A 24,543-nucleotide genomic window follows, 5' to 3' on the forward strand; every position below is an offset into this window, starting at 1 on the left:
GAACATGAGCTGAGAACAGGAGACATATCTTTCCTCATGCCCAGCATGATACCAGGTACGAAACTGGGAAACATCTTTGTGAAGCTTAGAGCAGATAGGCTTTGTTTTTGAGGGGCCTACAGCCGTGCTCAGGAGACAAGAAAAGTGCCTAAAGGGAAATGTCAAGACAAGAGTCACAGCCACATTACCCAGCCAGGGGCAGGTGTCTGTGGGGAGGCTTAGGCCGGGGCAGATGCTGTAAGGAGGAAGTGAGACTGGGAAGGTGCGTCCCTCAGTTACTTCATCCCTTATGACAGGAGTGAGCTTGGGAGGCAGGGTAGGCAGGGTTGCCTGGGGAAAGCCAGAGGGAGGATCCTGCCATGTGCTGGGTAGATTCTGGCAGATAGCTGATGAACCAGCTAAAAAGGTAGTTCCTGTGAGAGGGGGCTGTGAGGTCACACGGCCTGGGGGGTTGGAATCCCTGCCCCATTCTTGGTGTTGGTGACCTTGTACCTCGGTTTCTTCATCTGTCCAATGGGAATAATAACATGACCTCCCTCCTAAGGTTCTCTTGAGGATTAAGTGAGTTCATATATGTAAGTTGCCTTGACCGGCATCTGGTACAGACTAAACCTCTTAGACATGTCTGCTGCCACCAGCCATACCCTCCAGCTGTACTCCAAGCTCTACACAGTTCCATGTGGGCAGTACCTGGAACTGGAGAAAGAGGAGCTAAGGGAGACTGAGCAGCGGGGGTGAGAGCACCAGCCCTGATCCACTTGGCGCTCTCTTTCTTGTAGACAGAGGGGGTGAGCCCCCCATTCACAGCACGGGTACCCAGCTCTGCCTCAGCCTATGACCAGAGAGGACTGGCACCCGGGCAGGAGTACCAGGTCACGGTCCGCGCCCTTCGAGGGACTAGCTGGGGCCCTCCTGCCTCCAAGACCATCACCACCAGTGAGAGCTGGGGCTGTGGGCAGGGTCCTGGTTGGAGAGCTGGATTTGAGGGGGGTGGCTGGGAAGGCAGAAGTGAGGGCTGGGGTGGGGACAAAGCTCTTAGAGGGAAAGCTGGTGACTGAAGGACCAGACTCCCACCTGATCCCTCTTCCCTCTCACCTGGCTAGTGATCGATGGCCCACAAGACCTCCGAGTGGTGGCTGTGACACCAACCACACTGGAGCTCAGCTGGCTGCGACCCCAGGCTGAGGTGGACCGGTTCGTCGTGTCCTACGTCAGCGCTGGCAACCAGAGGGTGCGGCTGGAGGTGCCCTCTGAGGCGGACGGGACGGTGCTGACCGACCTGATGCCAGGCGTGGAATATGTAGTGACCGTCACGGCAGAGCAGGGCCGGGCAGTAAGCTATCCGGCTTCTGTCAGGGCCAACACAGGTAAGGCTGGCCAGGGCTTAGCAAAGGGCCCGGTTTCTTTGTGTAGCAGCCCCTTCCTTGGGAGCCCATGTCTAGGGTTCCCAGGCTCCTCTGAATGCACCTTGGCAGGGTGTGTGGTAAAGCACCTGCTGGGGCCTTGCTGTGCAACCGCGGCCCTGGGAAGACAGAGCCCTGGGGGGCTGGAGTCCTGGGGGAAGCCTGCAGGTTGGACCACCTGAGGAGCTGCCCCCTGGAGAGAGGGGGTAAATAGGAGAGGCTGTCTGACCCACCCAGATGGGGCGGTGCTTGGAACAGGCACGGGGACAGCCTGGTGCTCACAGCCAGTGGTCAGCCCTGGTAGGGACTGGAATTAGGCAGATCAGACATCAGCAGTCCTGTGGGCTGTAGATTGGGGTTTGGGGGAGTTAGGTCTCAGAGCAGTGATTTTCCACTAATCCTCAAGGTCTCTTAACAGATGGATATTTATTTTCTTTTCCTGTGACAGGGGGACGCCCACCTCGCAGTAGCTCACATTCTCTCCTCCCACTCCCCTTTCTCTCCTTCAGACACAGGGCCCCACCTGCTGGCTTCTCTCTCCTTTTTAGGGTTCCAACAGTGGCGGGCTTGGAGGGCGAGCGGGGAGGGGCTCCTGGGACACTGACTCCTTTCTCTGGTTCTCTTTCCAGGTGGGGCTGGGGCACAGGCAAGAGACCTCTGGCTCCGGCGGGAGGGACCGAGGGCGGGGCTGCCGTGGGGAGGAGCGCAGGGGCGCGGCGGGGGGGGGGGGGGGGCTGCCACTGACCTGCTCTCCCCCTTCCCCCCCCTCTTTTGCCCCCGGCAGCACCAGGCCACTACAGTTACCCGGAGGTGCGCCCCCCCGCCCCGCCCCCCCAACCCCGTCCCCGGCCGGCTCCGGCCCAGCGGCCCCCGCGCCCCGCGCGCCCGGCTCGGCCCTCGCGGCCCGCCGAGGAGGGGGAGGAGGAGCCTCAGCCTGGGCCTAGCCTGCCGCAGCCCCCTCGGCGGGCGTGGGGCAACCTGACGGGCGAGCTGGGCCGCTTCCGCGGCACCGTGCAAGACCTGGAGCGCCACCTGAGGGCTCATGGCTACCCCCTGCGGGCCAACCAGACCTACGCGTCGGTGGCGCGCCACATCCACGAATACTTGCAGCGGCGCCGGGCAGCTGCCGCCCCCGTCGGCTCCCCCGCCCCGTCGCCCCGTCGCCCCCACCCCACCGCCAGCCCCGACCCGGGCACCTGGAAGCGGGACTCCAACCAGGGCATCCACGGCCTCTCGCCCGAAGGCGTCGACCGGGTGGCCGCGCCCCGCCACCCCAAGCCCGAGGTGCTGGGCAGTTCCGCCGACGGCGCACTACTCGTGTCCCTTGACGGGCTCCGCGGCCACTTCGAGCGCGTGGTGCTGCGCTGGCAGCCCCAGCCGCCGGCAGAGGGCCCCGGCGGGGAGCTGGCCGTGCCCGGCACCACGCGCACCGTCAGCCTACCTGACCTCAGGCCCGGCACCACCTACCACGTGGAGGTCCACGGGGTACGGGCAGGGCAGACCTCCAAGTCCTACGCCTTCATCACCACCACAGGTAGCATGGGCTGGGGCCGCGGGACCACCCATCCCCTGCCCAGCCTCGCCTGCCGCTGGAGTCCGCATCCAAGAGTTCCGCCCACCGCCTCACTGCTCAGCCCGCCACCCCACCCCCGCCACACCCCTCGGCCTTCAAGCACTACCCGGTCCAGCCTCCAGGGGACCCCACCACTAAGCCGGTCTTTAGGGTTCCCCGGACACTTTACCAGGATTGCCGTCCTGGGCAACGGAAGGGGCATTTGGGGGGGAGGAAGCGGGTCTACAAAAACTCACTGGAGCAGTGTGAGTGGGGCAGCCGAGTGACACCGTCACTTCCCCACTCTGACTCACTGCGGTGAGGGTGGCTGAAGGCTGTGGTCAGTGGTTACTCTTTTCCACAATTTGGCCTTGACCTCAAAGGGACACATCAGAACTGGGTGGGGGTGGCCTTGAAGCCGTCAGGCAGCTTGTGTCTGTGAGAGATGAAACCACTTCATGCTTGTCTCTTCCACAGGAGCGATGCTGGGCTCGGGGGAGGGGTGCTCTCTGGCTGCCCTGGGGAGGGCTGTGGACCTGTTCTTACCCCCTAGGGCCCAGATGCCACCTGAGCTGGATGTACCCACACATACACTCTCTCTCTTCCCTCTCTCTTCACTACCCACTCTTCCCTCGCATCTGCCTTCCCTAACAGCACCTCTCCCCCTTTCTTCCAGGCTTCTCACCCGCGGCACTAATGGAAGTCACGACCACAGGGTGGGGGGGGGTGTGCTTAGGGAGGGCCGCGGCAGTCTGTGGGGGTTGGAGGTCATAGGAGCCTTGTGAGGGGAGGGATGGCCAGCTTCATTTCTTTAGGTTATTGCCCGCAGGCCTGTCTGTTCGGAAATGTGGTGGGCAGGGGTGCTGGGAAGACTGGGCAGACTGTTGGGAGGATGAGGTGGCCCAGGGAACAGACTCAGGAGCAGAGAGGGAGGGTCTGTAGGCTCTTCGAGGCTAGAAGGCAGAACCTGGGGGCTGCGATTTCCTTTCTTGCTCTCATTCTCGACTCTCCTATTTTTTCACCCTGCCCTTTCCCAGGGTCCTCTCCCTCGGGCCTCTTGGGGGCCACTGATGAGCCTCCTCCCTCAGGCCCTTCCACGACTCAAGGGGCCCGGGCCCCCGAACTGCAGCAGCGCCCCCAGGAGCTGGGAGAGTTGAGGGTGCTGGGCAGAGACAAGACAGGGAAGCTCCGCGTCGCTTGGACAGCTCAGCCTGACACGTTTGCCCACTTCCAGCTGCGCCTTCGGGTGCACGAGGGGCCGGGAGCGCACGAGGAACTCTTGCCAGGGGACGTCCGCCAGGCTCTGGTGCCCTCACCCCCTTCTGGAGCCCCCTATGAGCTGTCACTCCGCGGGGTCCCCCCGGAGGGCGTGCCCTCTGCCCCTCTCATCTACCAAGGCATTATGGGTATAGCCTGCACTCTGCTCAGCTCAGTGTCCTGAGGATGGGGGAGGGGCTGGGCCATCCGGGCTTCAGAGGTGGGGTGGGGAAGGAAGGGCTGCGCCCCATGTTGGGTTGCAGTGGTAAGAGCAAACAAGGAGAGAGAAGGTTGGAGTAGAAGGCTCAGAGGAAAGAGGATTGGAGGGAGTCTTAGAACAATGAAGGGGAAAAGAGGATGGGAGGAGATAAGTCAGAGGGTGGGGCAGGGAGTCAGAGAGACAGGCCGTAGGCTTCTGGCTTTCCACCTGCAGCTTTCTTTGCCCTGTGTCCTCCCCAATTCCTGGGCACTCATAGATCTCTGCAGGTAGGCGTGGCAAGGCCTCTAGCCCTGAGGGTACTGGCTCTTAGCCCCCTCTTCCCCTTCCCTTCCCCGCAGCCCCACCACCCCCTCCCTGGGCAGGCTAGGACAGTGGCCCCCCCCCCCCCACCCTGGGAGGCTGGCCTGCAGTGGATAGCGCTGCATGGTCCCACCACCCCGTTTCTGCTGGGGATGGAGGTGCCTTAGCATAGGGAGCTCCTAGCCAGCAGGGCTTCAGAGATGGGTGAGGTTGGTGGAACCCGTGAGGCACTCAATTTCCCTCCTGGTCCCTCTTTATGGGACTCGGGTAGCGGCTCTGCCGGCCACTCCAGGTCAGGCTCAGCGCTAGGAGAGCGGGTAGCGAGGGAGAGAAAAGTCCACTTGGGCGGAGGAGTCTTCAGCTGCTCCAGAGCAGCAGTGAGGAGGTTCTGACTCAGGAAGAGCCAGGGGGGACCTGAAACTCCCCCAAAGCTCTTGATGTGGAGAGGGACTGGACTGTTTGCGAGGCGTGGGGAGGCCAGCACAAGGGAAGGGTTAGAGCTCTCACTGCAGAACAGAGAGGGCTGCTCACAGAGGCCTGGGAGGGGAGGAAGGGGAGGCTTTGAGCAACGGAGCTGTCCAGGAAGGAGGGATCCAGTGGGCTGAGGAGAGGGAAGGAGACCAGAGATGAGGCAACGGTTGAGTTCACCTGCTTTACTTTTGCCCCCACATTCCAGACAAGGATGGGGCAAAGCTTGGGAAGCCCTTGGCCCCGCCACGCCTGGACCAGCTGATAGTCACTGACATGACGTCCAACTCCCTGCTCCTGCACTGGACGGTCCCCGAGGGCGAATTCGACTCCTTCGTGATCCAGTACAAGGACAGGGATGGGCCCCAGGTGGTACCTGTGGAAGGATCCCAGCGCTCAGCCCTCATCACCAACCTGGACCTTGGCCGCAAGTACAAATTCCTGCTATATGGGCTCCTGGGCAAGAAGAGGCATGGCCCCCTGGTGGCTGAAGCCAAGATCCGTGAGTGAGAACAGTCACACCAACCCCTACCCCTGCCCTCTGCATGGTCTTGAAGGAGGTCCTCCCAGTGCTTTGGGAACTCCAAGAAGGCTTCCTGGAGGCAGTGGGGCCTGAGATGAATCCTGAAGGGAAAATAGTGGTGGGTCAGGCAGAGAGGTTGAGGAGGGCAGTGCGGACAGAGGGAGCCATGGAGAGTGAGGCAGGAGCGAGTGTGGCCCTGGAGGAGAATCTGTCTGTTTCCTCTGGATGGAGAGCAGGGCGCCTGGGGCACTGAGGGGACTGCGCTTGTGTGTGTCTGACTGAGGAGCTTGGAGCTCATGTGAGGGTTGTAAGTGGGAGTGACATGATTTGATACTTACCTTACAAATAACACTGAAGCTGCTGCAGAGTGTAGCTAGAGAAGTGAGTTAAGAGCCAGCAAGCAATGATGCTGGCCTGCCTGCGATGGAGGCAGTGAGGCTGGATGTGGCAGGTGAAGGACAATGAGGAGGCCCAGGCGCTCCCCCGTGTCTAGAGCAGACAGTGCCGTGCCCTGAGGCAAGGAACAGCAGAGGTGAGGAACAGGCCCCGCTTGGGACGCTTAGACAGACCTCTTTGGAGTGCTTGTTAACAAGATTTTCTAAGGGTGTCAGCACACTTACTGGCTGCAGCAGCCGCGTGAGGCGCGCCCGTTTATAGATGAGGAGAGTCCAGGCACGGAGAGGGGGAGGGCACTTAGGCAGAAAATGGCGGGGCCATGGGGTGATCACTGCTGCCCTCCCAGGTCTGGAGAGCAGAGAGAAGGCCTGAAGAGGGGACCTGGGAGACAGGAGCCAGGGTGAGGGTGTGGGGGGTGCAGTGACGCTAGCCGACACTCAGGGCATGGACAGAGGAAGAGGAGCATCAGGGTAGCCCGAGGGGGTGACTCACGGAGAGGGGCACAGCCAGGGAGAGTGGTGTCCTGGATGCGAAAATGAAGGGTGCGGTCCGACATGTCAGATTCCGTACGAGTGAGTCCACAGGACTTAACAGTGGCGAGGTCACTGCTGGCCCGGGTGAGAGCTGCCAGTGGAGGGTGGAGCTTGATCGAGAGGGTGATGGAGGTGAGGACATGGCTACAACCAGTGTAGACGGCTCTTTCTGGAATCTGGGCTGGGACTAGAGAGCAAGGAGGGAGGGTAGAGGCTGGAGGGAGCTAGCAGCCAAGGGGAGGAGCTCCTGCAAATGCCGGTGCGGGGGCGGGGGGGGGCACAGTGGTGGGGAGTGAAGTGTTGGTGGTACAGGGTGGGAGAGAAGGAGGTGCCCCCCCCCCGCCCCTGAGCAAGGTGTGGGAGACTCTCCCGCATTCAAAAGCTCCAAAGATGGTACTTCCTTCTCTTGGACGAGAAGCGAGCTCGTAGTTAGGCCTGGAAACAGTAGAGATCGCCCTGGGAGACTTCCCTGGCTGTGGAGACACAGAAAGAGTTGGCTGGGCTCCCTTCTCTCCGAAGCGCCTCACTAGGCTGCAGAGTCAGGGCCACACTAGTCCATACGGTGTTTCTGCGCCCTTTAGAAGAAGGCACCCTTCCTTAGGTGAGCATAGCTCTGTGCCAGGGCACACAGTTTGGCAAGCAGAGGGTGGCTGCATTTCAGCCCCTCAGTGTTCCCTCAGCCATGCACCTTTGTGCAGTGAACAACATGCACAACCTCACACAACATCCCTATGTGGGAGATGGAGTCCCCCTTTTCCTTTGACCTGTGTTCCTCCTTTCTCTCTACCCCTCTTCCCAGTGCCTCAGAGTGATCCCAGCCCAGCGACTCAACCCCGTCTCGGAAAGCTGTGGGTGACAGATCCCACCCCAGACTCACTGCACCTCTCCTGGACTGTCCCTGAGGGCCAGTTTGACTCCTTCGTAGTCCAATATAGGGACAGGGATGGACAGCCCCAAGCGATGCCCGTGGAAGGGCCCGAGCGCTCAGTCATTGTCTCCTCACTGGAGCCTAACCACAAGTACAGATTCACTCTGTTTGGGATGGCCAACAAGAAGCGGCATGGCCCCCTCACAGCCGATGGCACCACTGGTAAGTGGCAACCACCTAAGCCCCCATGTGACCCCTCCCAGCCTTCCCCACACTTGCCCTCAGCCAGGAGCCAGGTGGGGCCTCCCAGTGTGATGGCTGACTCCGAATCCTGGCCCCACTCCCAGACTGAGGGAGAACCAGCCTCCCCCGTCCTGCTAGGGCCCTTCCACCCCATTCAGCTGCTCCCCAAGGCCCAGAAGATGTGTCATACCCTGGGCTGTGCCAGACTTCCCAGGAGGTCAGCACTCCTAATTGATGCTAACTGAATACCCGGGTGACTCCCGGGTATGATGGCCCATCCAAACCCAGAACCCCCGGGTATGATGGCCCATCCAAACCCAGAACCCCAGTCTGGGGCTGCCAGTACCGCCCTCACTGGATCCTCTTATTCACAGCCTCGGAGCAGACAGCGGAGTCCCTCAACCCAGAGGCCCCAGTGCAGCCCCTGCTGGGGGAGCTGTGGGTGACTCAGGCAAACCCAGACTCCCTGCGCCTGTCCTGGACCGTGACCCAGGGCTCCTTCGACTCCTTCGTGGTCCAGTACAAGGATGCGCAGGGCCAGCCCCAGGCGGTGCCCGTCGGGGGGGATGAGAATGAGGTCACCATCCCGGGCCTGGAGACCCACCGGAAGTATAAGATGAACCTCTATGGGCTTCATGACAGGCAGCGCGTGGGACCTGTGTCCGTGGTGGCCACCACAGGTGAGTCAAGGCCACCCAGACCTTCCTCTGAGTAGGACCTGGCCCAGGGGCTCCTTCAGACCTCCCTCCACCCTCTCCTTCTGGGCTCCAGGCCTACCAAGCCTCTACCCTCTACTTCTCCACATCCCAGGACCTCTCATCCAGCCACCAGCCCCTGGCCTTTCTCTCAGCCCTGCTTCTCCATCTCCAAGAACAGGTCCCGTTTTCCCCATTCCAAACATCTGGAACACCTCCACCCCGGGCTGTCCTCCCTACAGATATCCTCAGCCACTGTGTTCCTTCCCCTACCGCGGCCTGGCTGAGGCTGCTGTCATTTCCGGCTTCCGCCACCAGCTGCCCGCACCTTCCCACCATTGCTGCTCGGCTCAGAGCCCACAGATCCAAGGCACAAGAGTCCTTCTTTTCCCTCAGCTTCTTTCTGGCATGAAAAGGCCTCATCCTGGACCCCCAAATCCCTGACTCCTAGCCAACTGGGAGCAGGGCAAAGGGCCCCATTTCATTCCTCCCACCGCCCCTCATTCCTCCACCCGTCCAGGCTCCTCCTGGTCAGCACCATCTCTGTGGTTGTGTAGCCTTGTGGTTGGGAGCACAGGCTCTGGATCCAACTGCCTGGATTTTAAGCCTAGCTCTGCAATTTACTACCTTTGGGACTTTGTGTAAATTACTGAACCTCTCTGAACCTCAGCTTCCTCATCTGTCCAATGAGGATAATGGTAGCTGCTTCACAGAGTCATTAGAATTAAATCAGTCAGTGTACAAACGTACATGCTTAGAACAGTGCCTGGCACATCAGGACCACTGTTCAGGAGCGAGCTGCTATTTCTCCCTGACTCTCTCCCTTCCCGGTGTCCTTTCCTTGTCCTCATCTCCCTACCTTGCCCACGCTTGCATGCTCCCTCTCAGTCTCCTGTCCCCTGAGTAGTACTCCAGTAGTACCCCCAGAGAGTGGGACACAGAAGCCAGTCTCCTTTCTCCACGGAGCCTCAGCGAAGACCGAGTCGCCAGACGGTGGATAGGTGCCCCTGGGGCTGTGATTCTAGATGCAGCCAGGGAAGAGCGCAGCCCTTCCCAGCCCCTCCACCCCCACAGCTTTCTCCATCCTTGTCTGAAGAGGAAGGAGGGGCGGGGCTGCCCAGGGAGGCCTTAGCCAGGGCACATTCTGTCTGGTGTCCTGCTAAGTGGGCTGGGGGCCACTGAGAAACCCTGGGGAGGTGCTGGAGCTGAAAGGGAGGAAGGCAGACTGGAAGAGGCCTTACTGCCCCCTCGATTTCTAGAGGTCAGCCCTGTCTGTGGACACGGTAGAAAACTCCTCAGAACTTCCTCTCTTCCCACCTCAGCTCCTTTCTCAGATGTGAGGGGAGACCCCGCCCCCGACAGAAGCTGCCAATACGGTCCTGCCAGCAGTACGTGACAGGGGCCAGGGGCCTGTCTCAGCTCTCGCCCACGAGTTACTGAACAGCTAATACAAAGGCTCCCCGAACTCCAAAGACTGCAGCCTGAGGACTTTATTTGCTGAATGTACTTTATTGTCATGATTAACTAACAAAACAAGACACACCACAAGCCTGTATCCCCCATGTCTTCTCTCAGCCCCCCAGGAAGTTGTGGAGGAGACCCCCAGCCCCACAGAACCCAGCACGGAGGCCCCGGAGCCCCCCGAGGAGCCCCTCCTAGGGGAGCTGACGGTCACAGGATCCTCCCCAGACTCGCTGAGCCTCTCCTGGACCGTCCCCCAGGGCCACTTCGACTCCTTCACTGTCCAGTACAAGGACAGGGACGGGCGGCCCCAGGTGGTGCGTGTCAGGGGTGACGAGAGTGAGGTCACCATCGGGGGCCTGGAGCTGGGGCGCAAGTACAAGATGCACCTGTACGGCCTGCACAGGGGACAGCGCGTGGGCCCCGTGTCCTCCGTGGGCATGACTGGTGAGTGGGGGCGAGGACCTGCTTCCTTTTCCTCCCACCATTGGGCCCCAGCTTCCCCGTGGCCATGGCTCTCCCTTCTGTAGTGGTAGCATGAGGCCCCCCCACCGCTTGGGGGAGACCCAGAAAGAACAGTTCCCTGGGGACCAGGCTATAACCAGCTTTGTGACCTGAGCAATTTTAAACTTTCTGTGCCTCTGTTTCCTCAGGCGTGAACGGAGGATAGTAACAGCCATCCCACAGAACTGTAGTGAGGGTTAAATGAGTTAACAGACATGGAGCATTAAGAAAGGGTCAGGCACAGAGGGCACATGCTGTCAGCGTTGCCACAGGATGATGATAATTGTCCTTAGTCTGGAGTCTGCTCTGCCCCCGTTTGGCTGGTTCCTCAGCTGGGGCTCAGCTGATCAGAAGTGCATGAGACATCAGCCTCTTCAGCAGTGTAGCTGGAAAGTTTCTTTACTGCTCATCCAGTGAGTGACTTTATAGCAAAGAGGGACATCCCTTCCATCCCCTCTCTTGGGCCCATGTATGGGGCCATCTGGCACCACAAAGGACCCAGCCCAGGGATCTCCTCTGCAGAGCCTCAGCACCAGGGGCCAGACCCGAGACAGGCCTCTGGGACTTGGGACTCTCCTGCTGACCTGCCCAGCTTGGTCACAGCAAGGGGCGTCTCTTTACCCTTCGCTCAAAGACACACCTTTTACTATAAGGGGAAAGATTAAAAACTTAAAAGCAGAGAAACAGGTTTTCAGAGCATGGTTCCTGTACTTCCACAAAGCCCAACCTCATGGCTGGCTTAGTTTCCAGAACCTTCTACTCCTAATTTCTTTCTGTTCCTCCATTAGTACTGAGAGTAGGGAGAGGAGAAAGCCACCCTGGGTTACTGTCCTGCAGGCCCGAAGTAGCAGGGTGGAGGCTCGTGCCAAGCCCGCACATGCTGCCAAGGTTTGTCTTAGGGTGTCCTTCCATCTGCTGTCTGTCCCAGGCAGCCACACTGGGCTCTGTGAGGTCCTGTCTCTGGTCCCCAGGGAGGAATGGACTGTGTTGGGCACAGACTGAGGCAGTGCAGTAACAGAAAATGGAGTTGGGCATTTGACAGACTGAGTTCTGTTTGTGGCTTCCCTAGTTCTCAGCTTCAGGATGGAGCATGATGTTCATTGTCAGAGCAGGCAGGTGGTGGGTAGCTGGAGCCTGCTGAGCTGCCCCAGGGGCTGTTCCCGGCCCGCAGCACATACTCTCCCATTGCCGGGAAGAGGTGGATACAGCCAGTGAGAAACATTTCTAAAGTAAAGAAAGATTACGTCAAATGCAGCATGGATAGCGCCATGTTCGGGGGTAGTGATAACTCCACGTTTTCCAGTTAAGCCAAGCCCCAACAACGAGGTTTGTTGGATGGTGTGGGACAGTTTCTCTTCCTCATGGGAAGAAGTGCAGAGAGGGCGGAAGTGAGCAGGAAGTGGATGAGACAAGAGTGAGCAGAGCTAGAAGGAGCATGGGACACTGCCGGGCCTGCTACCTGGTCCCTCTTAGACACTTGATGACATGGCGGCCTCCCCTAGCCCCCCTCAGCTGCCTTCATCCCTGCCCTCCCCTCTGACTCAGGTCTGTCTTTCTGAGGCCTCCCAAACAGGGTTTCGTCTGTCTAGCCTGGTCTTAGGCTCCCACGGAAGCCACAGAAAACAGCTCTTGGGAGCCACACCCACCCAGCCACCTCCGCCACTGTCTTACTTCTTGGGACTGCCTTCCAAGTTTGGTCACTATTGAGGAGTGCCCCCCAGACTTAGCTGAGTTGGGCGGTAGGGCCCACCGGGGCCCGAGCTGGGTGAGGAGTGCCCCCCAGACTTAGCTGAGTTGGGGGGTGGGGCCCACCGGGGCCCGAGCTGGGACTTTCCCAGCCCAGTCATGCAGACCCACTCATTAATTGAATGACCGTTTGTGGGGCACCCGCTGTGTGCTGGGTGCCGGGGACACAGCAGCGAGCAAGGCAAAGCCCCTCCCCAGGGAGCACACTTCTAGCAGACCGCACAAATCTGTCTGTGGGACTATCTGTAACAACGAGACCTGGAGAAAAGCAAAGTCCAGCAGGTGAGACGGTGAATGGGTGGGAAGGACGCGAGAAAGGGCCTCTCTGAGGGCAGACCCGAGGAGGGACAGAACAAGGCACGTGTGCCTTCGGGAGGAATGTCCGGGCAGAGGAAAGTGCCCCGACCCTCTGTGCACAAGCCAGGAATGTCTGCAGTCGGGGGAGCTATGTGGGAGGTGATCATGTGGGGCCTCAGAGGCCCCTGTAAGGACCTGGCTTTTGCCCTGAGTGAGGTGGAAGTCCTTGGGGGAGCAGGCTCTGACTAATGCGTTCACAGTGGATCGGAGGGGTGGGGCGGACGGGGAGGATTTAGGAGACCCATGCAGTCCAGGGAGATGGGCGGGGCTTGGAGCTGGCTCCAGTGGAGTGGAGCTGGCGGGGGGGGGGGGGGGGGGGGGGCAGCTTCTGAAGGTCGTGCCAACAGTCCTTACTCATGGGCTAGATGTAGGGTGTGAGGGGACTCGGGGATGACACCCAGGGTGAAGTGGTGGCTTTGCTGAGGTGGGGAGGCCGTGACGGAGCAGGTGTGGGGGGAGTCCCTGAGCTCGATTTTGAACTTCATGAGTTTGAGCCACAGACCAGGCACCCAAGGAAGATGCCAGGCAAGCACGAGTCTGCCGGTCCTGGAGGAGGGGACCATTGATCTACAGATGGACGGTCAGCCACTTTCCCAGGGTCTCAGTGACACCCATCCCCAACCCCAGCACAGCCCCCAGTCCTGGCGGGGACTTAGCCAGGGCTTGTGGCCAGACAGATGTTGCCCATCAGTGTAGTTTTACATCGGGAACCTCCTCGTGGGCACCACAAAAACAACAGACATAGTTACTAACAAGGGAAAGGGGCTTTTCCTAACGGCCTCCCACCATCTCTGTCTCAGCTCCGCAACCAGAAGAGACTCCAGCCATAGAGCCGCCCCTGGAGCCACGCCTGGGAGAGCTGACAGTGACAGATGTGACCCCCAACTCTGTGGGCCTCACATGGACAGTCCCTGAGGGTGAATTCGACTCCTTTGTGGTCCAGTACAAAGACAGGGACGGGCAGCCCCAGGTGGTCCCTGTGGAGGGCAGCCTCAGGGAGGTCACCATCCCCGGCCTGGAGCCTGCATGCAAATACAAGATGAACTTCTATGGGCTACATGATGGGCAGCGCGTGGGCCCCCTCTCTGTGGTAACTGTGACAGGTGAGTGAGCAGGGGTGAGGCAGTTCCCATCCCTGGTTACCCAGAATCCCCCCATCCCACAAACCCCCTCAGGTCCTGCCTCGGTGGCCTCTGTAAGTCCTTCTTGAGGTCACAGGCACCATAGTCTGTTCCCTGACCCCTTGGCTTCTTCCCCAGGCTAGAATCTTCCCTGCCCTCCAGTTCCTCTCCATTCTGCCCTCTCCCTCAGGCAGGAGTGTCTTGCTTCCATCTGACCTAAATCTGACTCTGTCTGTCTCCCCTGATTGTCCACAGCTGTTCCCCTCCTTTCTCTCAAAACCCTGCTGTGACTTGGCCACAGCTGCCACCTTCCCCTGATGTTCTTTTTTAGCTGGGCTTCAATGACACACATCCCTTGAATCTCTTCTCAGAGGCCCTTAGTGCCCTGAGTGCTATAGCCTTCCTTTCTCCTGGACGTGGCCCTTACTCTTGCGTCCCTGGGGACAGGTTGCCGCCATTTTTCTGCCACAGTATCTGATGAAACCCATGGACCCCTCGCAGAGCAGGGCTTTAAAATCTATAACATAAATGCATAGGGTTACAGAGGAAACCAATTTATTTGATATTCAATTATCAAAATATTTTTTTAAAGATTTTATTTATTTATTGGACAGAGAGAGACACAGCGAGAGCAGGAACACAAGCAGGGGGAGTGGGAGAGGGAGAAGCAGGCTTCCCGCCGAGCAGGGAGCCCGATGTGGGGCTCGAGCCCGGGACCCTGGGATCATGACCTGAGCCGAAGGCAGTCGCTTAACGACTGAGCCACCCAGGCGCCCTACCAAATATTTTTAATTCAAATTTATGATTTAGTAATACAGGAACTCCTTTATCAGTTCATTAAATAACGAGACTTAGGGGCATGTGTCATAACCTACACACATTCTGAAGTACGGATGAGTGTAAATGGTATTTTGGAGTCTGTGCAGTCATTCTAAGGTGACACGAAAATGGTCCCAGATACACTGGCACAGCAGTGAGCACCCGAGGAAATCTACCTTCCAGTTAGAGGCAGGGAAAATATAGATGTGACTGTGTCTCATCTTATTTCAAGGCCCCCTTGAGGCCCTGGGAGCCCAGGAGCCCTTCAGGGTGGGGGGGTTCTCGTGCCCAAGATCTCAGCCATGTTCTATGTTTTCCTGGGTCCTAGCTCCCCTCCCCACAGCCCCAGCCACAGAGTCCCCTGAAGAGCCACGGCTGGGGGAGCTGACAGTGGTGGACCAGAGCCCGGACTCTGTGACCCTCTCGTGGACGGTCCCCGAGGGTGAATTCGACTCCTTCGTGGTCCAGTACAAGGACAGGGACGGGCAGCCTCGGGTGGTGCCCGTGGCTGCAGACCAGCACGAGGTCACCGTCCCCGGCCTGGAGCCCAGCAGGAAGTACAGGTTCCTGCTCTACGGGCTTCAAGGTGGGAAGAGACGCAGCCCAGTCTCTGTGGAGGCAAAGACAGGTGAGAGCCCTCCAGGCCCCCAGCAGCCTGCCCACCCTCTTCACACTGCTTAGTCTCTTTCCTTCTACTGGTCTTCCCTGTGTCCACCTCTTCCGTTACGTTTGAAAAGCCACACTGCCCGCCCCAGTTCAAGGCAAATGAGAACCAGGAAAGCAGGGCCAGGTCCTGGGTCTGTGTCCCCCACTGACTTTTCCTCTCTTCTCATAATTTCCACTGCCATTGAATGGGGGAAGCCCCTTCAGGACCCTTCCTGGAAGGTGGGACATGGGAGATGGGGGTGCTGGGGGAGGGCGAAGGGAGTCAGGAGCCCTTTCCGCCTGCCTGGGCCTTGCAGCCCTCAGCCCTGTGCAGCCCTCACCTCCTGAGGTGAGAGTTTTGCCATCACCCACTTTCTTATCCTACTGGCTCAGGCCCATTGGGTGCCCTCTCTGCCTCCCCCAGAGGGCCCTTTTCCTCCTGTGCCCTCTTCCCGGAGCCTCGGAAACTGGGAAGCAGAGGAGCCCAGGGCTAGCTGCCCAGCCAGGCGCGTTTGGGCCCAGCCCAGCTGTGCCCCTTTCCTGGCTTTCAGCCCAGGCCCTCCCCTGCCCCTGGGGGCTCCCTGGTGCCAGAAAACTCTAGCAATAACAATGCTGTCAGCGTCCTCCCTGGCCAAGAAGGCAGCAGGCCAGCTCCTTCTCAGGCCTCAGGATGGCTCTGGGGCAGACACCGGATTCTTTGTCCCAAGTGAGCTCCCCTCCTCCCCCCCCCCCCCGCCCACCAAGTAGGCAGCCCCCACTCCTCCCCCGGACCCTATGAGGGCCACCTCCATCATAACATCCCGCTTTCTCCTCTGCTGTCTACACTCATCAGGGATCCTGTGCCCCCTCTGATGTCCCCAGGACCCTCAGATTTCCCCAAGGGCCAGAGAAATCACAAAGGGTAGGCTCCTTGGTAAAAGGAAATGAGTAAACCAAGCTGCACCCTGATAGGAAAATAGTGTCTAATAGGTGGGAAGGGTCTGGATGGCAGGAGGAATAAGGTAAGCAGGAAGCTAGGGATTCTTTTTTTCCCAGAGATGTCACATTGGCTAAGTGGAGGGAGGCATGGGCCGGTTGGGATGGTGGCAGAGATGGGAGGGTGATGGAAATATTTTGGGGAAGCACTGATCATTTGGGCAGTCCTGGGTTTTTCCAGTCCTAGTAGGAAACAGTCAAAGAGTCATTCTGGAAAAAAAAATAAACACAAGAATCTTTCCTCTCTTGTCAGCTGCCCAAGGTGACGCCAGCCTTGGGGCCCCACCCCACCTTGGGGAGCTGTGGGTGACAGATCCCACCCTGGACTCTCTGCGCCTCTCCTGGACAGTCCCTGAGGGCCACTTTGACTCCTTTGTGGTCCAGTTCAAGGACAAGGATGGGCCCCGGGTGGTTCCTGTGGAGGGCCACGAGCGCTCGGTCACCATCACCCCTCTGGACACTGGCCGCAAGTACAGATTCCTCCTTTATGGGCTCCTGGGCAAGAAGCGCCACGGCCCCCTCACTGCTGAAGGCACCACAGGTGAGAGCATCTGTGCAGGGCCAGGCTCTGCTCCTGGAGCTCCCCCGGGCACGGCAGGAGCACCCAGCCAGGCCAGGGAAGCAGGTGGCCACTCGTGCGGGCTGCCCTCACGGTAGTTATTCTCCTCACGCAGTCCCATAGCACTGGCCCTGTAGGACTCGGCCGTGGCAAAGCCCTGTCCCCAGACCTCTCAGTCCTGCCCTTTGAGGTCACCCATACTACCAGAAACAGCTCAGCTGCCCCTTCTCTGTCTCCCTCTCAGAGCCCTGGAGTGGTGTGGACGATGCTAGAACAAAGCATCCCCCAAAGCCCCATCTTGGGGAGGAGCTACAGGTGACCAGCGTGACACCAGACTCTGTGAGCCTCGCGTGGACGGTCCCTGAGGGCCAGTTTGACTCCTTTGTGGTCCAGTACAAGGACAGGGCCGGGCAGCCCCAGGTGGTCCCCGTGGAGGGCGGCCTCAGGGAGGTCAGCGTCTCGGGCCTGGACCCAGCCCGCAGGTATAAGCTGTTCCTGTACGGGCTGCACCAGGGCAAGCGCGTGGGCCCCGTCTCTACCATCGCCTTGACTGGTGAGTGAGGCTGTGGCCAGAACACGCCGCCCTCCTTCCAGCTGTGGCTCTGCTGCTCTGACCGAGCCAGGGGGGTTCTGAGCTTCCTACTTCCCTACTTTGGGGGGGGTAGCCTTATTGAGGCATAATTCACGGACAATTTTATGTGAACAATGAGTTTTGGTAAATATGTAAGTCATGAAACCATTACAAGTGAGACATAAAACATCTCCATTGACCCCACAGCTCGTTTTCCCGTGCCCCTTTGCAGTCAATTCCCCCAATCCCAGCTTCTGTCAGCCACTAATTCCTTTCCTTACACTTTTGCCTTTGTAAGCCTCTCACTTAGCTGAATCCTACAATATGTACTCAGTGCTTGGTTTCTAACACTTACCATAATGCCCCTGTTCCATAGTTGGTCCTTTTTATTACTGACCTCTAGCCTTCACCTCTTCCCCTCCTTCTCTGTCCTTGGAGAGGCTTGTGGAGACAGACCAATCACCCATCTCTACCTGTCTCTCTGAACCAGCCCCCAGGGTACATATCAAAGCTGAGGCCCCAAGTACTCCAGGGCCTGAGCCTCGCCTAGGGGAGGTGACTGTGGAGGAAGCCACACCAGATACTTTGCATCTCTCCTGGACCAAGACTGAGGGCGATTTTGACTCCTTCGAGGTCCACTACACAGACCGAGACGGGCAACCCCAAGTAGTCAGGATAGATGGTGACCGGAATGACGTCATCCTCTCTGGCCTGGAATCTGAGCACAGATACCTAGTGAACCTGTATGGTTTCCATGGCCAGCAGCGAGTGGGTCCAGCCCACATCGAGGCACTGACAGGTGAGCGAGGAGAACTGCATCATATCTGCTTCCCCCAAGTGGCTGTGAGAGCCCAGAAGAGAGCAAGTCCTCATGGTCACCCCGCCCCCCGCCCCCAGGTCTTACTCTCTCTCTCACATCTCTCTTCAGTCCCAAGGGAAGAGGAAGACGGACCTTCAGAACCTCCCACCAAGCCCCGCCTGGGGGAGCTGACCGTGACCGACGCCACTCCCGACTCCCTGCACCTCTCCTGGACTGTCCCCGAGGGCCAGTTTGACCACTTCCTGGTCCAGTACAAGAACGGGGACGGGCAGCCCAAGGCCGTGCGTGTGCCGGGCTATGAGGATGGGGTCACCGTCTCAGGCCTGCAGCCAGACCACAAGTACAAGATGAACCTGTACGGCTTCCACGGTGGCCAGCGCGTGGGCCCGGTGTCTGCCATTGGGGTGACAGGTGAGTGGGTGCTGGAAGCCCCAGGGTGGGGCCAGTGGGAGGGTCTCCCTCTCCCAGGTGATGGGTGAGTGGGGTGCAGGAGGCCCCTCTGCTCGAGGCTGAGCCGTGGTGCCCTTTGTTTGTGAGATGCAGCTGAGCAAGCCCACCCAGCCCCAAGGATGGGCTTCTCTGAGCTGAATTTGGGGGCCCCCAGACATGATCACAGCTTCTCCATCCTTCTCCCAAGACCTGAGGACATCTGCTGGGGATCCTGCCTCACCTTCTCTGTGTCTGTCCTTCTCAGCTGCAGAGGAAGAGACCCCAACCCCCACTGAGGTGGAGGAGACCCCCAGCCCCACAGAACCCAGCACGGAGGCCCCGGAGCCCCCCGAGGAGCCCCTCCTGGGGGAGCTGACGGTCACAGGATCCTCCCCAGACTCGCTGAGCCTCTCCTGGACCGTCCCCCAGGGCCACTTCGACTCCTTCACTGTCCAGTACAAGGACAGGGACGGGCGGCCCCAGGTGGTGCGTGTCAGAGGTGACGAGAATGAGGTCACCGTCGGGGGCCTGGAGCCGGGGCGCAAATACAAGATGCACCTGTACGGCCTGCACAGGGGACAGCGCGTGGGCCCCGTGTCCACCGTGGGCGTGACCGGTGAGTGGGGGTGAGACAGGGCCCCCTGGGGACGCCGGACCTACAGGACTCTCCCTTTATTACCACGTGCATGAAAACACATATTCTAGGCAGCACGTCTCTTTTACACATCACATGGCCTGAGGATCTCGGTAAAGGGCAGATTCAGATGCCACAGTCGTGGGCTGGGGCCAGAGTTTCTACATCCCTGATGCGATGCTGATGCTGCTGGTCCAAGGACCACACTTTGAGTAGCAAAGCTGGTCACGACAAAGGAATTGGACGCTTTCTTAGAATTTGTTGGAGAGAGTTGTACTGGCATCCCTGATTCCTCCCAGAGGCTTTGCCTCCCTGTAGTTTACTGGAGGCTGGGGGAGAAGACAGAAGGGGCTCAGGATGTAGCATCCTGACCGAAACATCTCCAGGCCTCGTGGTTTGGGTGCTATCAGGCTTCTGATTCCCATGGGTCAACAAGATTGGGTGCCCTGAGCCAAGCACTGTGGGAGTTCACTGGGGCGAGCCTGATCGTGGCAGAGAGAAGTTCTTATCGTAATGGGGATCCCGGGTGTGGGGAGACAGGCCGTGAACCAGCAATCAGGCAAAGGAGCATGTGCGTGTGACAGGAAGCGCTGGGGCTTCCTTCACAGCCAGCCTGCCCAGGAGTGTCCACGGGACAGCTGACACCTGAGGTTGGGCGGGGCGTTCGCTTGGTGACAGGGTCAGATCCACGTCACAGCTGGTGCCAGGGCCTGGAAACTAGGCACGTCGTGGCCCATGAGAGGGACAGAGAGGATTCTGTGTGAGAGCCTCTGAGGGAGGGAGGGAGTCGTGAGATGGAGGTGGAGCAGCAGAAGCAACTCAGAAGCCAGGGGCTCGTCCCGGGGGTAGAGAGGGCTGTTGCCCGGTGAAGCTAAGGCCGACACCATCAGATGTGCAGCGGAAGGCTCGGCCTGGCCCCTGTGAGGAACGGACGGGGCAGGGAGGCAGGGAGCCCGGGAGGGACACGGTGACCCAGGGGAGAGGCGACGGGGCTGCGGTGGGACCCAAGCCAGCCTGGTGGGGCTGCAGGTGTGGGGAACCCAGGAGGAACTCAGTCGGATGCTCTGAGTCTGATGGCCGCTGGGGACAGGAGGAGATCCAGGAAGACTCCAGGTTTCTGATAGGGGAAGGGAGTTCTGAGCTGTTTGGGAGCAAAGGCATGAGCCAGGGGGAGTGAGATGCCAAGGAGACGCCAGTGGAGTGAGGCCCAGGGCACAGTGTGCAGGGGAGGTGGGTGCTGGAGAGAGCGGGAGAGGGGGCGGGCTGTGGGTAGGGGCAAGATGAGGGTAAGGGGCCGAGCAGGCTGGCATTAATGGACCGGGAAGGTGACACTCTGCTCCTTATTATTTTATTTTTTTTTAATATTTTATTTATTTATTTGAGAGAGAGAATGAGATAGAGCATGAGAGGGGGGAGGGTCAGAGGGAGAAGCAGACTCCCTGCTCAGCAGGGAGCCCGATGCAGAACTCGATCCCGGGACTCCAGGATCATGACCTGAGCCGAAGGCAGTCGCCTAACCAACTGAGCCACCCAGGCACCCTATTATCTTATTTTTGTAAGACACCCACTTCTATGCTGCCCTGCATGTCCTCACCTGTCCCTGTATGTCTCTGTCCACTTGCAGAATATGAAGCTATGACCACCGAAGCCCCATCCATCACAGCCCCTGAGCCTCCCACCAAGCCCCGCCTGGGGGAGCTGACCGTGACCGACGCCACTCCTGACTCCCTGCACCTCTCCTGGACTGTCCCCGAGGGCCAGTTTGACCACTTCCTGGTCCAGTACAAGAACGGGGACGGGCAGCCCAAGGCCGTGCGTGTGCCGGGCTATGAGGATGGGGTCACCGTCTCAGGCCTGCAGCCAGACCACAAGTACAAGATGAACCTGTACGGCTTCCACGGTGGCCAGCGCGTGGGCCCGGTGTCTGCCATTGGGGTGACAGGTGAGTGGGTGCTGGAAGCCCCAGGGTGGGGCCAGTGGGAGGGTCTCCCTCTCCCAGGTGATGGGTGAGTGGGGTGCAGGAGGCCCCTCTGCTCGAGGCTGAGCCGTGGTGCCCTTTGTTTGTGAGATGCAGCTGAGCAAGCCCACCCAGCCCCAAGGATGGGCTTCTCTGAGCTGAATTTGGGGGCCCCCAGACATGATCACAGCTTCTCCATCCTTCTCCCAAGACCTGAGGACATCTGCTGGGGATCCTGCCTCACCTTCTCTGTGTCTGTCCTTCTCAGCTGCAGAGGAAGAGACCCCAACCCCCACTGAGGTGGAGGAGACCCCCAGCCCCACAGAACCCAGCACGGAGGCCCCGGAGCCCCCCGAGGAGCCCCTCCTGGGGGAGCTGACGGTCACAGGATCCTCCCCAGACTCGCTGAGCCTCTCCTGGACCGTCCCCCAGGGCCACTTCGACTCCTTCACTGTCCAGTACAAGGACAGGGACGGGCGGCCCCAGGTGGTGCGTGTCAGAGGTGACGAGAATGAGGTCACCGTCGGGGGCCTGGAGCCGGGGCGCAAATACAAGATGCACCTGTACGGCCTGCACAGGGGACAGCGCATGGGCCCCGTGTCCACCGTGGGCGTGACCGGTGAGTGGGGGTGAGACAGGGCCCCCTGGGGACGCCGGACCTACAGGACTCTCCCTTTATTACCACGTGCATGAAAACACATATTCTAGGCAGCACGTCTCTTTTACACATCACATGGCCTGAGGATCTCGGTAAAGGGCAGATTCAGATGCCACAGTCGTGGGCTGGGGCCAGAGTTTCTACATCCCTGATGCGATGCTGATGCTGCTGGTCCAAGGACCACACTTTGAGTAGCAAAGCTGGTCACGACAAAGGAATTGGACGCTTTCTTAGAATTTGTTGGAGAGAGTTGTACTGGCGTCCCTGATTCCTCCCAGAGGCTTTGCCTCCCTGTAGTTTACTGGAGGCTGGGGGAGAAGACAGAAGGGGCTCAGGATGTAGCATCCTGACCGAAACATCTCCAGGCCTCGTGGTTTGGGTGCTATCAGGCTTCTGATTCCCATGGGTCAACAAGATTGGGTGCCCTGAGCCAAGCACTGTGGGAGTTCACTGGGGCGAGCCTGATCGTGGCAGAGAGAAGTTCTTATCGTAATGGGGATCCCGGGTGTGGGGAGACAGGCCGTGAACCAGCAATCAGGCAAAGGAGCATGTGCGTGTGACAGGAAGCGCTGGGGCTTCCTTCACAGCCAGCCTGCCCAGGAGTGTCCACGGGACAGCTGACACCTGAGGTTGGGCGGGGCGTTCGCTTGGTGACAGGGTCAGATCCACGTCACAGCTGGTGCCAGGGCCTGGAAACTAGGCACGTCGCGGCCCATGAGAGGGACAGAGAGGATTCTGTGTGAGAGCCTCTGAGGGAGGGAGGGAGTCGTGAGATGGAGGTGGAGCAGCAGAAGCAACTCAGAAGCCAGGGGCTCGTCCCGGGGGTAGAGAGGGCTGTTGCCCGGTGAAGCTAAGGCCGACACCATCAGATGTGCAGCGGAAGGCTCGGCCTGGCCCCTGTGAGGAACGGACGGGGCAGGGAGGCAGGGAGCCCGGGAGGGACACGGTGACCCAGGGGAGAGGCGACGGGGCTGCGGTGGGACCCAAGCCAGCCTGGTGGGGCTGCAGGTGTGGGGAACCCAGGAGGAACTCAGTCGGATGCTCTGAGTCTGATGGCCGCTGGGGACAGGAGGAGATCCAGGAAGACTCCAGGTTTCTGATAGGGGAAGGGAGTTCTGAGCTGTTTGGGAGCAAAGGCATGAGCCAGGGGGAGTGAGATGCCAAGGAGACGCCAGTGGAGTGAGGCCCAGGGCACAGTGTGCAGGGGAGGTGGGTGCTGGAGAGAGCGGGAGAGGGGGCGGGCTGTGGGTAGGGGCAAGATGAGGGTAAGGGGCCGAGCAGGCTGGCATTAATGGACCGGGAAGGTGACACTCTGCTCCTTATTATTTTATTTTTTTTTAATATTTTATTTATTTATTTGAGAGAGAGAATGAGATAGAGCATGAGAGGGGGGAGGGTCAGAGGGAGAAGCAGACTCCCTGCTCAGCAGGGAGCCCGATGCAGAACTCGATCCCGGGACTCCAGGATCATGACCTGAGCCGAAGGCAGTCACCTAACCAACTGAGCCACCCAGGCACCCTATTATCTTATTTTTGTAAGACACCCACTTCTATGCTGCCCTGCATGTCCTCACCTGTCCCTGTATGTCTCTGTCCACTTGCAGAATATGAAGCTATGACCACCGAAGCCCCATCCATCACAGCCCCTGAGCCTCCCACCAAGCCCCGCCTGGGGGAGCTGACCGTGACCGACGCCACTCCTGACTCCCTGCACCTCTCCTGGACTGTCCCCGAGGGCCAGTTTGACCACTTCCTGGTCCAGTACAAGAACGGGGACGGGCAGCCCAAGGCCGTGCGTGTGCCGGGCTATGAGGATGGGGTCACCGTCTCAGGCCTGCAGCCAGACCACAAGTACAAGATGAACCTGTACGGCTTCCACGGTGGCCAGCGCGTGGGCCCGGTGTCTGCCATTGGGGTGACAGGTGAGTGGGTGCTGGAAGCCCCAGGGTGGGGCCAGTGGGAGGGTCTCCCTCTCCCAGGTGATGGGTGAGTGGGGTGCAGGAGGCCCCTCTGCTCGAGGCTGAGCCGTGGTGCCCTTTGTTTGTGAGATGCAGCTGAGCAAGCCCACCCAGCCCCAAGGATGGGCTTCTCTGAGCTGAATTTGGGGGCCCCCAGACATGATCACAGCTTCTCCATCCTTCTCCCAAGACCTGAGGACATCTGCTGGGGATCCTGCCTCACCTTCTCTGTGTCTGTCCTTCTCAGCTGCAGAGGAAGAGACCCCAACCCCCACTGAAGTGGAGGAGACCCCCAGCCCCACAGAACCCAGCACGGAGGCCCCGGAGCCCCCCGAGGAGCCCCTCCTGGGGGAGCTGATGGTCACAGGATCCTCCCCAGACTCGCTGAGCCTCTCCTGGACCGTCCCCCAGGGCCACTTCGACTCCTTCACTGTCCAGTACAAGGACAGGGACGGGCGGCCCCAGGTGGTGCGTGTCAGAGGTGACGAGAGTGAGGTCACCGTCGGGGGCCTGGAGCCGGGGCGCAAGTACAAGATGCACCTGTACGGCCTGCACAGGGGACAGCGCGTGGGCCCCGTGTCCACCGTGGGTGTGACCGGTGAGTGGGGGCGGGAGCCTTCAGGGCTGGGTTGGTTAAGGTCTCAATGTTGGAGCCTTCAGGGTGTCCTCCTTGGAGAGCAAGGATCCTAAAGCCTCACCTAATCCACCTTTCATCCAGTAACATGTCTGGCCGGGTGTGAGGTGGGGTCAGGAAGCCTGAGTGCCAGGCCTGTGCCAGAGAGGCCCTCCGTTGGAAGGCTCTGAGGTAGTGATACACTGACCCGTTTGTGGCTTTCCACTTTTCCGGGAAACCTGGAAAGATCTTGTTTTTG

General features: G+C 59.6%; 1 protein-coding gene across 1 annotated transcript in view; it reads left to right on the top strand.

Moving 5' to 3' along the window:
- Window positions 1–24,543, top strand: part of TNXB (tenascin XB) — a 59,903-nt gene that overhangs the window by 16,930 nt on the left and 18,430 nt on the right. Inside the window, 18 exon segments of the mRNA XM_035728345.1 lie at window positions 780–936; window positions 1,104–1,367; window positions 3,993–4,361; window positions 5,409–5,702; window positions 7,452–7,742; window positions 8,138–8,443; window positions 10,034–10,366; window positions 13,327–13,629; window positions 14,795–15,094; window positions 16,340–16,627; window positions 16,890–17,198; window positions 17,707–18,015; window positions 18,145–18,447; window positions 18,731–19,081; window positions 20,748–21,041; window positions 21,325–21,675; window positions 23,318–23,635; window positions 23,919–24,269. Coding sequence (XP_035584238.1) covers window positions 780–936; window positions 1,104–1,367; window positions 3,993–4,361; window positions 5,409–5,702; window positions 7,452–7,742; window positions 8,138–8,443; window positions 10,034–10,366; window positions 13,327–13,629; window positions 14,795–15,094; window positions 16,340–16,627; window positions 16,890–17,198; window positions 17,707–18,015; window positions 18,145–18,447; window positions 18,731–19,081; window positions 20,748–21,041; window positions 21,325–21,675; window positions 23,318–23,635; window positions 23,919–24,269 — 5,491 coding nt within the window.

This window comes from Zalophus californianus, chromosome 7 (assembly GCF_009762305.2).
Source record: "Zalophus californianus isolate mZalCal1 chromosome 7, mZalCal1.pri.v2, whole genome shotgun sequence".
Lineage (NCBI taxonomy): Eukaryota > Metazoa > Chordata > Mammalia > Carnivora > Otariidae > Zalophus > Zalophus californianus.